The 12118-nt window shown below is 37.5% G+C and overlaps 2 protein-coding genes across 2 annotated transcripts in view; both read right to left on the bottom strand.

Annotated features, from left to right (window-relative positions):
- Positions 1–3010: 3010 nt before the first annotated feature.
- Positions 3011–11288, bottom strand: vrk1 (VRK serine/threonine kinase 1). The gene is made up of 14 exons (XM_078796337.1): positions 11137–11288; positions 10601–10604; positions 9956–10151; positions 9720–9775; positions 9306–9375; positions 7889–7976; positions 7643–7751; positions 6212–6304; positions 5254–5386; positions 4943–5063; positions 4799–4857; positions 4362–4522; positions 3230–3317; positions 3011–3162 (listed from the first exon to the last, which is right to left on the bottom strand). Exons 1-14 carry the CDS (start codon positions 11286–11288, stop codon positions 3011–3013), a joined length of 1482 nt encoding a protein of 493 aa, XP_078652463.1.
- The window catches only part of ak7b (adenylate kinase 7b), a 21338-nt gene continuing 19745 nt past the window's right edge, over positions 10526–12118 (bottom strand). Inside the window, exons 19-20 of the mRNA XM_078795955.1 lie at positions 11137–11343; positions 10526–10604 (exon numbers count right to left, since the gene is read on the bottom strand). The gene's annotated coding sequence lies outside the window, so the exon portion shown is untranslated. The remainder of the gene's footprint in view (positions 10605–11136; positions 11344–12118) is intronic.

Raw genomic sequence — 12118 nt, 5'->3', positions numbered from 1 at the left:
CATGATGAGCAGCTGACCTTTGGACAACATCTGTTGTCAAACTAAACAGCACAAAGGTCACCTGCTGCTGCTGGTTTATCCGTTTGGTAGAAACCGTCTTGATTTCAGTCCCGACTGTTGGCTATGAATGTACACGATGAAGAAACGTCAACATCGGCTTCTTCCGGCAGATCACGATATATGATCACTACATCGCAATATACGTTACATTAACGCTCAGTCTGGATTCTTAGGAAAAGAATCAGACTGCACTTCCGGATTAACAAACAAAAAAACAGACTGTGTACATTTATTTATACTGTTTATTCTGTATATTTTGTATTTTCATTCTTTTTTTAATAGATGTGTCTGCACCTACTTGTTGTATGTTTGATCATACCTGGATATAAACCATTTCTGATTCTGTTCTATGGAAGTTGGCGTGGCGTTTGGGGAGCAGATGGGTTGAGGTCAACTTACACAGACAGGTTGACGTGTCGTCATCGATGACTTGCTCTGCGGAGAAAAACAACATGGCGTTACAACCGTGGACATGATTTTACACGCCGGTGATCTCAATTAAAAATTACTGCTACTGAAGAAATCTGGTATTGAGGTGATGTACTTTAACCAAGTATTTCATTTACATCTCTAATGTCTAGACCATGGGTCTCAAACTCAATTTATATGGGGGCCACTGGAGCTAGGATCTGGGATCAGGTTTTCCAAAAAAAACGCATTTATTAAAAACAAAAAAAAATTTTAAAACTTCATTTTGGGTCCAATTTTCTACAATAAAAGCTCTGATAAAACATTCCACTGTTCTCAAATATCTTAATTTTTATTTTTCTACACAAAATAAGATGAAAAATAAAGAAAATCAATCAATCAGTAATAAATAAATATAATAATAATAATAAAAAGTTAAGAAACCACATATAGTTGGTGGGTAGACAAATGATTTTTTTCATATTAAAATGAACAAAGCATTATTAGAGCCCTGTAGACATGACAAAACACGACTATAGTCACATTTATACTCTTTTTATTTACAACATATTGCGCTACTGCAGGGTCTTGAGACACATGCTAACTCGCAAACTAGAGAGCTAGCCACCTAAACGGTAGCCTTCAAGTTATTTCCTTTCAACTTAAATAGCCAAAAACTTACCACTTCCACACGGATAGGGAGGATAACTATTAACAGTTATTTAACCTTTAACATGAACATGAATCAAACGTAATAATTTTTTCTGGGTACATGATACCATACAGCATCCATATAAAAAACTTACCACTTCCACACGGATAGGGAGGATAACTATTAACAGTTATTTAACCTTTAACATGAACATGAATCAAACGTAATAATTTTTTCTGGGTACATGATACCATACAGCATCCATATAAAAAACTTACCACTTCCACACGGATAGGGAGGATAACTATTAACAGTTATTTAACCTTTAACATGAACATGAATCAAACGTAATAATTTTTTCTGGGTACATGATACCATACAGCATCCATATCAAACATTAAACTTTCATATCAAGACGGGGGTCTCAAACTAGTGTCCTGCGGGCCACATTTGGCCCGCGGGCCGCGTGTTTGAGACCCCTGGTCTAGACACTTAATTCACAGATAAGACGCATATATTGGATTAAATAGTGAAATGATTACAATGAAATGTTTTTAAATATATACTTCAAGCAAGGAGTACTTTTGGGAAGGACCAAACGTTTACCTTGCCATACAAATGTACAAAATACACACTTCACACACGTTCCCGCTGCTGGTACTCACGTGCAAAGGTGTAGGTGCTCAACAGCATCACCAGATGCAGCTTGTTGTAAGCCATGGCGGGTGAAAGAATCCTTCTTCTGGACTCCCACTTGATGTTTGAAAATGATGAAAACAGCATGTGTGTGTGTGTGTGTGTGTGTGTGTGTGTGTGTGGGCTGGGAGAGGAGTACAAAGTCCAACTTTGATTAGCAGCGTAACTTAGCTTAGCAAAAGCCGACCTTTCTCTTGCGTGACGGCAGCAAGGACATAATCACACCAAATAATCTTCTAAATGGGTTCTGTGGGAGGAAATACAGGGACTGGTGCAAATCATGGTGTTGATTGGATTCCAGGTCGGCGGGTTAATTGGTTGCACGCCTGGCTGAGATGATTGAACTTTATGACCTTAGGGACCATATCAGTAAATCAGCACTGATGCGCTACACTGCTGATGGGGATGTTGTGCAACGTCATGTCAAAAACTAAACTAAAGTAGCTACTGAGAAACTAAGGCAGGTACATTTAGAGTAGTTACTGAGGGAGTAGTGATGAGCGGTTAGGGCAGGGGTGGGCAAACTACGGCCCGGGGGCCACATCCGGCCCGCCAAGTGTTTGAATACGGCCCGCCCAATCTTTCCAAAGTATTTCATTTAAACTCAACATACAATTATTATTATTATTAGATTATTATAATTATTATTATAACTATTATGATTATTATAATTATATTAACGCTAATTATTATATTAATTATATATAATATTATTGTTATATTTGCATATTTTACATCATAATAATATAATAATTATTATTTTAATTTTATTGTAATTATTATAATATTTTATTATTTTTAAAATATTTAAATATAAATATAAAATAATAAATAATAATAGCAGATTGCATAATAATTTTACAGATACAATAATACCAGGTGGACTGTTACGTGTAAAATATATAGTCTGCAAAAGTATTAACTTTTGCACTAAACCCGCCATCGCTGCCTTACTCCAGTTCCTCATTTTACACAATTCCTATATCCCAAATAGAATAATAGAATAATTAAGGCAAGCGCCATCAAAGCAGGATTTCTTTATTCCTTCCAATTACAGACACCCAGTGCCTAAGAACGCTAATATCAATGAAAGCTATTTTAATGTAAATTCTGTAAATTCATGTCGGCATGAGTAAGACAACGACGGGCTGGTGACGGAGTGCGTGCACGGCGGCTTCAAGGAAACGCGGGACATTACGAGGACGCTTTCTTAGGTCTGCCTCTACGTTTTTTGGGAGGGCTCGTCGTGTCCTCCGGCGGTCTGGTTTCGGAGTCGCCCTCTAATTCAGTGCTTGGAACCTTTCTGGATCTTTGGAACCTTTTTGGAGTCTTGACACCACCCCCTTCTGCACAACAAAACAAAAACAAATGGGAGGTTGATGCACCGCTAAAAAGAGAAGAAGTACACTGTACCTTTATTTTGAAGGACTTTTTTCTTTTTGCTTGGACCGTCGTCAGGTTCTTCAGTCTTCCCTGCAATTTTCTTTCTCTTTGTCGCCTTCTAGAAGAAGAGGAGTACATTAGAAGACTAACAGTAGTAAAACCCTTGGAGTCTCATTGGCTGCCTTAGAATTGGACCAGCAACTACAGTAGTGGATCATAGTATAATAACCGTATAAGCCACAACCGCACCGGAATATAAGATACATATGCTCATGTCATAAAATGGCATATTGAGGCTGTGTTGGAAACTGTATTCTGGAAAGCAGGAAGTGAACAAATGTAAGAGTTAGCGATCAGATGGGTAGGATTTAATAAACTGTGCTTCGGTTTCGAACACAGCCATGCACGATTTATGACCAGCTCTTTGACAGAAAAAAAAAAAAAAACTTCCCAACTTTCCCATGATGCAATGCGATTTAGCAAAATATTTTACTGGAGGACAAGAAGCGTAAAAAAATGGATGGATGTCTCTGTACACTAGAGGGAGGCTGACGTCACTGCAGCTCCGCAGCCACCAACTGATGCTTTGCTGAGAAGCAATGCATTTTTTTTTCATTTTAAACATGTTTGTATATTTCTTAGGTATACCTTTTAGGTGTTAAGTTGCTGCATGATGAGTTTAGTGTTCTTGGTAAGATGACGCCGTGAGTCAGACTGTTACATTGAGTTATGACCTGAGATTTGCAGTGGGTTGACGGGCTTGTTGTGAGCGCACCGATAGCTCGTGATTGACGCGCGAGTATTTAAGTGATTCGTAGTAGTGTTGAAGTGAAGATGAGATCATGAGATTAGAATTTCGCTGCATCGCAGTATAAACTGTCGGGTCGAAAGTTGAATATACACTGGAAATTACGGTGAATTTGTCCAAATGCCAAAAATTTTCTTTGTATACTATTTAATATATTTGACATTGTTTGTTTTAATTAATAATTGATATAGATTATTGTATATTAAATACATTGCAGTATTTTTATCACATATATGTATTTATTATTGTTTGCTTCCATGTTGTGGTGGCGCGTATGAAGTTGTTTATTAATATGTTGGCACACGCAGGAGCTTGTAGTGTAAATGCATCTTTAATGTTTCTCCGTGCCCTCACCTTTGCTGATGACGGCACTCCAGCGGTGAAGTCCAGCATGCCGTCATCTCTCGCTTGGATACTCGTCAGTCCGGCCTCGAGAATGGCGCGCAGCTTATCGTATCGAGGCGTTTCCTGGTAACCTAGAGATTTCACTTCCTCCATGAACCTCTGTAGCTCGTCTAGAACAGAAACAACCTCAGCATGTCCGCGGTAAGTCCTGCCAACATGGTCTAATTCTTCAACAACTTGTGAATGAAAACATCAAAAAGTGATGAAGCAGTGCCTCCTAAACGAGTATTTTATTAGCGGCAGCAAATCAAATGATGATGATGATGAGGTGAGTGAATCACATTGCTGTGACAATTTGAAGTGGTCACAATGAAACACCACCCATTAGATCCAATACCAAGTGCTGATTTTGCATCGACCTGAATTAGCCCCAATTCATGTCTTACCTGGTCTGTCTTGAGATGGGAAACATTGGGCCATGAAGTCAGAGATGCTTTTTTGACTCCTGGACGTGAGACCCAAAGTAGCATTATTGAAGTTGGAAGGCAGCAGACGTTCATTATCAGCGTGTACGTTGGCAACTGACGTACCGGATTTTATAGTCTCTGACGTAGAGTGGGTCCTGAAGCTTGTCTTCCCAGGGAAGGGAACCACACAGCCACTGAACCATGCAGTAGCAAAGGATCTCCAGGTCCCCCCGCCTTGAAGCAGCTGGAGGTACACGATAACGTATATATACAATCATATTTCATCGTTCAAGATGAGTCGATTTCAGGAGCTCATTGAACACAAAGAGGCAAACCAAAAGGTTCAGGAAGCTTTTGTAGTTCATTTTTTTATTATTAGTATATCGCCACTGTATTGACTCTCTGGAAGAATCTCGAATTGTGATAGTACCTACCTACTCCTTTGTGGGCATCGATGCTTGTGAACTCGATAGTGCCATCATGACACTTCTTAGGATCCTCCTTGTAGTCTTTATGAGAGCCTTCCGGTGCGTACCGATACGCTAGCCCATAATCTGCCAGATAAACCTACAATTCAGACGCATCGATTCAGATTCAGAAAGGCACACAGACCGTGGAAATGAGAAGGCCACACATACATCCCTGTTACTCACAGGCTAGATCAGGGGTGGGCAAACTTTTTGACTCGCGGGCCGCATTGATATGACAAAATTTACAGGGGGTGGGGGGGGGGGGGGGGCAGACTATATATTTTACACGTAACAGTCCACCTGGTATTATTGTATCTGTAAAATTGTCATGCAATCTGCTATTATTATTTATTATTTTATATTTATATTTAAATATTTTAAAAATAATAAAATATAATAATTACAATAAAATTAAAATAATAATTATTATATTATTATTATTATGTAAAATATGCAAATATAACAATAATATTATATATAATTAATATAATAATTAGAATTAATATAATAATTATAATAATCATTATAGTTCTAATAATAATTATAATAATCTAATAATAATTATTATTATTATTATGTGCTTGTGTCCCTTTTTTTTGACCATGTCAAAAAAGGAAATTGATAAAACCATCAAAAGGTTGGCTCAGGCCATGATGCCAGGTTGTATGTTGAGTTTAAATGAAATACTTTGGAAAGATTGGGCGGGCCGTATTCAAACACTTGGCGGGCCGAATGTGGCCCCCGGGCCGTAGTTTGCCCACCCCTGGGCTAGAGCGTACTGTGGCAGAATATGGCAAAAAAAAAAAAAAAAAAAGCATTTTCAAGACTTCGGAATGACTAATCTAGCTCCGCCCCTAACCTCTCTACTTCTGCACCGCGGGAGTCACCGCCCACTGATCCAACTGCTGACACCGGTACTGACCTGGTTGGGATCACTGAAGCCCAACATCAGGTTGGATGCCTTGATGTCTGCATGCACGTACTCATTAGTATGGATGTATTCAAGGATGTCCAGCTGCACAAACAGAACAAAACAATCATCACTGTTTGGCGACTGGCTAAGTGGAGATGTTTGGGGGAGAGTGGGAATCCTAAGGCCAAATTCTTTTTCATCTGGCTGCCATATCTTAGAATCTGTTAAGGACCCTACAGACCAAAATGTACGTTCATGCAAAATTTCAACTGGACCATTTGATTATGAACTGTCCATTTCCTTCTGTTTACTTTTCTCAATACGTCATAACTATCAGGATTGCATTTTGGATCAATTCAAATTCCATATCCTGTGTATAACACATGGGCGCTAGTGACAGTAGCTTAACTGGCAAAAGCAAAAACACTGATACATTCAATGTCATTAACCCTTAGATGCACGAGTGACTGGACCCTACACTCTTCCATAAGTGGCTCAAAAATCACCCACACTTGTATGATATTTAGTATTATATTTAGGACCACACAAGAATGATTTCATGTTAGAAACATCTTCATTTTTCACTTTTTTACATCTTTGAAAAAGAAAATGACCCCGTACGACAATAGAAAATATGAGGATCCATTGTGTGTTGCATAAAAGTAAGTTAAAAATGTGAACGGCATGATATCAAAAATATGTTTTTTGAGGAATACCTGGAATATGAAATGATAAAAAAATTTTCATTACAAAGATATTTCAAGAAAACAACCTGACCGGGTCATTTTTGACCCACTTATGGAAGGTTGGGGTAGTAACACAAAAACTAAAATTTCTTAAAATGTATAAAAGATAAGTTAAAAATGTGAATGGCATGATATCAAAAACATGTTTTTTGAGGAATACCTGGAATATGAAATGATAACAATTTTTCATTACAAAGATATTTCAAGAAAACAACCTGACCGGGTCATTTTTGACCCACTTATGGAAGGTTGGGGTAGTAACACAAAAACTAAAATTTATTAAAATATATAAAAGATATGTTAAAAATGTGAACGGCATGATATCAAAAACATGTTTTTTGAGGAATACCTGGAATATGAAATGATAAAAATTTTTCATTATAAAGATATTTCAAGAAAACAACCTGACCGGGTCATTTTTGACCCACTTATGGAAGGTTGGGGTAGTAACACAAAAACTAAAATTTCTTAAAATGTATAAAAGATAAGTTAAAAATGTGAATGACATGATATCAAAAACATGTTTTTTGAGGAATACCTGGAATATGAAATGATAAAGAAAAATTCATTATAAAGATATTTCAAGAAAACAACCTGACCGGGTCATTTTAGACCAAATTATGCATCTAAGGGTTAAGGACAAAAGTGATGCAAGCGGAGCTCAGTAGAAAAATGACATTTAAAAGCAACCCACCAGTCGGAGACCAATTTGCAGAGTCAGCTTTCTGGGGAACCGCTTTCCATTTTCCTCCAACTTCCGCTGAAGATCGGTCCCGAGCCTGTCAATCACCATGAACCTGTACCTTAGAAAGAAGCGTGGGCATTAGTGCATGTGTTTGTACCCCAATGTAACCTTACATACATGTTTGAAATAAAGCAAACTAGGTCTACAGCCCGTGTGTGTAAGATTTGACTGTTGGTGCAATTCTAGGTCTTATACCTTTTGCCTCCTCTGTCGTGATGACCTGAGCCCCAGTATCTGGGAACTCCTAAATACTTCAAACGACGGCCCTTCATCCAGCTCTTAACTGCAAAGACAACAGAAAAATGTCAGCACTCAAATAAAAGTACGCCTTGTTACGGTAATCTCATGTGAAAACACCAAAGTGCAAAATAGATGAGCTCCAAAAAGCATGATGGAGACATCCACCGGGTCAACGCAGCTTAACTTCACCACACTGCATACGCCCCAGCAGGCGCCACCGTGTAGCCTTTACACCGGGGGTCTCAAACACACAGGACACTAGTTTGAGACCCCCGCCTTGATATGAAAGTTTAACAATTGATATGGATGCTGTATGGTATCATGTACCCAGAAAAAAATATTACGTTTGATTCATGTTCATGTTAAAGGTTAAATAACTGTTAATAGTTATCCTCCCTATCCGTGTGGAAGTGGTAAGTTTTTTATATGGATGCTGTATGGTATCATGTACCCAGAAAAAATTATTACGTTTGATTCATGTTCATGTTAAAGGTTAAATAACTGTTAATAGTTATCCTCCCTATCCGTGTGGAAGTGGTAAGTTTTTTATATGGATGCTGTATGGTATCATGTACCCAGAAAAAATTATTACGTTTGATTCATGTTCATGTTAAAGGTTAAATAACTGTTAATAGTTATCCTCCCTATCCGTGTGGAAGTGGTAAGTTTTTGGCTATTTAAGTTGAAAGGAAATAACTTGAAGGCTACCGTTTAGGTCGCTAGGTCTCTAGTTTGCGAGTTAGCATGTGTCTCAAGACCCTGCAGTTGCGCAATATGTTGTAAATAAAAGGAGTATAAATGTGACTATAGTCGTGTTTTGTCATGTCTACAGGGCTCTAATAATGCTTTGTTCATTTTAATATGAAAAAAATCATTTGTCTACCCACCAACTATATGTGCTTTCTTAAGTTTTTATTATTATTATTGTATTTATTTATTACTGATTGATTGGTTTTCTTTATTCTTGATTTGTTTATTTATTTTTCATCTTATTTTGTGTAGAAAAATAAAAATTAAGATATTTGAGAACAGTGGAATGTTTTATCAGAGCTTTTCTTGTAGAAAATCGGAACAAAAGCAAAGTTTATTCATTTTTCTGTTTTTAATAAATGCGTTTTTTTTTGGAAAACCTGATGCGGCCCGGTCTCACCCAGACCCTAGCCCCAGTGGCCCCCAAGTAAATTGAGTTTGAGACCCCTGATTTACACCTTCTCACGTTAAAAAAAAAGTCTACAGTGAGTATGTTGTTTCCATATTTGTGGCTTGCTAGTCTTTATGCTTATGTTTATTCTACATCAATGCATCTCAATAATAAACATCCACGCCCGTGTATAGTACGTACAACCAAAACACGATGTTTGTGATGGCTCACTTGGTTCAGGTTTAGCTGCTCGTATGTAGAATCGGAGCTCACAGAAGAGTGGTCCACTGTCAAACGGCTCCTACGGAGAAGGAAAAAAAAAAAAGTACAGATTAAGTTTGTTTTAAGGGTTGGTGTCTTAACCAAGCGAGGCCCTGATCGTGGTGTCCAAGATGTGAGCGTGGGGAGGGATGGAGTCCATGCTGGTATCGGACATGACCATCAGGATCAACTACTCCTATCATTAACTATTATTTGGACTTTGGACAGTCAGTGCAATGTCGTGATAGTGTAAATAAATACATAAATAAGCTTTTACCTACTCATAAATAACAAATTAAAGTATAAGCAATATGTTAATATGCTGGTCAAAGATCCTCTATATGACAGGAGCGCTCAGTTGAGCTTAATGCACAAGAGTCTTACCACTTTGATGACAAAGCGAGCATCATCGCCAACAGCTTTTGGAGAATCCTCATCAGCTACAAAGAGTGGGGAAAAATATCAGTAGTTTATACGGCAACGGTCAGGGAATTATTAGGAAATTTGGATCTGGAAAAAATAATTTTTTGGAGACATTTTCAAATTTTATTTATGTGTCAAATCATTTCAAATCAAAGAAATAATCATCATACAAGTGGTGGCATTTTGCCCGCAAGTACAAGCGGAATCAAGTGTGACCTCCGAGTCTACTTTACCCAGGTATAAGACGCCAAATCCTCCCTGGCCAATCGGAGCCCCAAGCTTCCAGAGCTTCTTTCTGGTATCTGTGAGTACTTCCCCTGGCGGTAACTCATTTGCCAACTTCCTCTTGGCTGGAGCTCTGCCTTTTCCTGCCATCGGAGCTTTAAGGGACGCCTGCAAAGTAGAAGGTAGAAGTACTAGTCATGGCGTGTTACATCATGTTATGATATTCTGTCTGGGCGCCAGCTAAACTGGACGGTGGAACTTAGCGGTCGTCCATTTGTATGGAGAATAGGAAGTACTGTCATTACTGGACTTTATAATTCATAACACCATATACGTAAGTGGAAGAGAAAACTGGCCCAAGTTCACAGTATATGAACACTTGGATTTTACCTTTAACTGTAATATATGTTGAAGTGTTTGATTCAGGCATATCCAGAAATACAGTAATTGGGCAGTTATAAATGTTATTTAAATTTAAATGTATTTATTTGTATTATATACAACAAATGACTGTTTACCAGTGTAGTTCATCATGCAAGTAATCACCCGTTCAGTAGTTTATGGTCAGCGGGTGGCGGACTTCATTACAAATGAAGCAAAGGACCAAAACCACCGACCAACCTATAACACATATAACACATTTAAAGCCATGAAATCCAAGCTAACGCCCATTAGAAAGAAAAAAACACTTCATGCAGATCTGGGAGTCAACCACAGAGATTCTCCGAGCCGCTTCGTTCGCGAACGACCCATTAGTAAAATTAAAAGTTCCGGAAGTGCACGTTGTGAGGCATCCTCTACGGATAATGGATTTTCCAACACCCCGCAAACGTCGCAACGGCATCGCTTCCCGTTGCTCCAAACTAAGTCAAAAACTGAATTTGTATTAGCAACTGTGTTGTTTCTTATTATCACGATTTTACATCATTATACAGCTACGTCCTCAACAGAAAACAGCAGTAAAAGGCCAACAGAACTGTTTCGGAAACTTTTTTTTAACACTGCAGTGACGACTTGTGTATGTTAGCAGTCAAACTAGCCGCTCTCCTGATGCCGAATGGCGTCATAGTTTTAATGATAACGTCATTATTAATCCAGATTAATCACCAAAAAGGTCACCAACGTGTACGGTTACACCATCCATATTACATACCGTAACCGGATCCGAGCTGCTTCGACTGCGGCGGGACTAGCAAACTTCCCGCTCCTGGTCTTAACAGGACTTGACGTCGGCGTCTTCTTCTGCGGCCTCTTCTTCTTCTTCTTCGGCTTCCTCCTGTTTTGCTTTGCAGCTTCCTGGTGCATTTCCGCCTTTCCGCCACCAGGTGGTACGGAGTGCTGTGGAGGCCTGTTTCCGCCACTGAAAAAAACAGATTATCCCAATGGTAAATCGAAATTAGGAGATAAAAAGTCGAAATTTTGAGGAAAAAGTCGAAACTATGAGACAGAAAGTCATAATAATAAGATAAAAAGTGTAAATAACGAGATAGCTTTGTAGAAAACTCACAGCGGCAGCTCTTCTCTCCTATTCAGAAATGGATTGTGAGTACATTGTGTAGTACTTAAGTGTCTTTACAAGTGATGAAAATACCTCATTTGCTGGTGAGGTATTTACTAAGGAGTATTTACTAAGCAAACGCACATTGGAAATAATTTTGAGGCATGGAAATAATAAAAGGGAGGAATGTATGGAGGACCAAAACTGCCAAAATAATAAATAAATAAATATAAATGGAAATAAAAACAAAAATATTTTTTTTAAATTTTTGAATCTTGTTTTTTATTTTTGTATTTATTTTTGCTTTTATTTATTTATTTATTTATTTATTTATTTATTTATTTATTTATTTATTTATAGATATGGATAGATATATTTTTGAATCTTGTTTTTTATTTTTGTATTTATTTTTGCTTTTATTTATTTATTTATGTATAGATATGGAGGACCAAAACTGCCAAAATAATAAATAAATAAATAAATAAAAGTGAAAATAAAAACAAAAATGAAAAAAAATCAAAAAATTAAATACAAAAAAATAAATATAAATGGAAATAAAAACAAAAATAATTTTTGTTAAATTTTTGAATCTTGTTTTTTATTTTTGTATTTATTTTTGCTTTTATTTATTTATTTA

This window comes from Doryrhamphus excisus, linkage group LG14 (assembly GCF_037039965.1).
Source record: "Doryrhamphus excisus strain RoL-2023G ecotype Guam linkage group LG14, RoL_Dexc_Guam_v1.1, whole genome shotgun sequence".
NCBI classification, from domain to species: domain Eukaryota; kingdom Metazoa; phylum Chordata; class Actinopteri; order Syngnathiformes; family Syngnathidae; genus Doryrhamphus; species Doryrhamphus excisus.
Note: the sequence above shows the minus strand (reverse complement) of the source record. Positions and strands in the feature narration are given on the sequence as shown.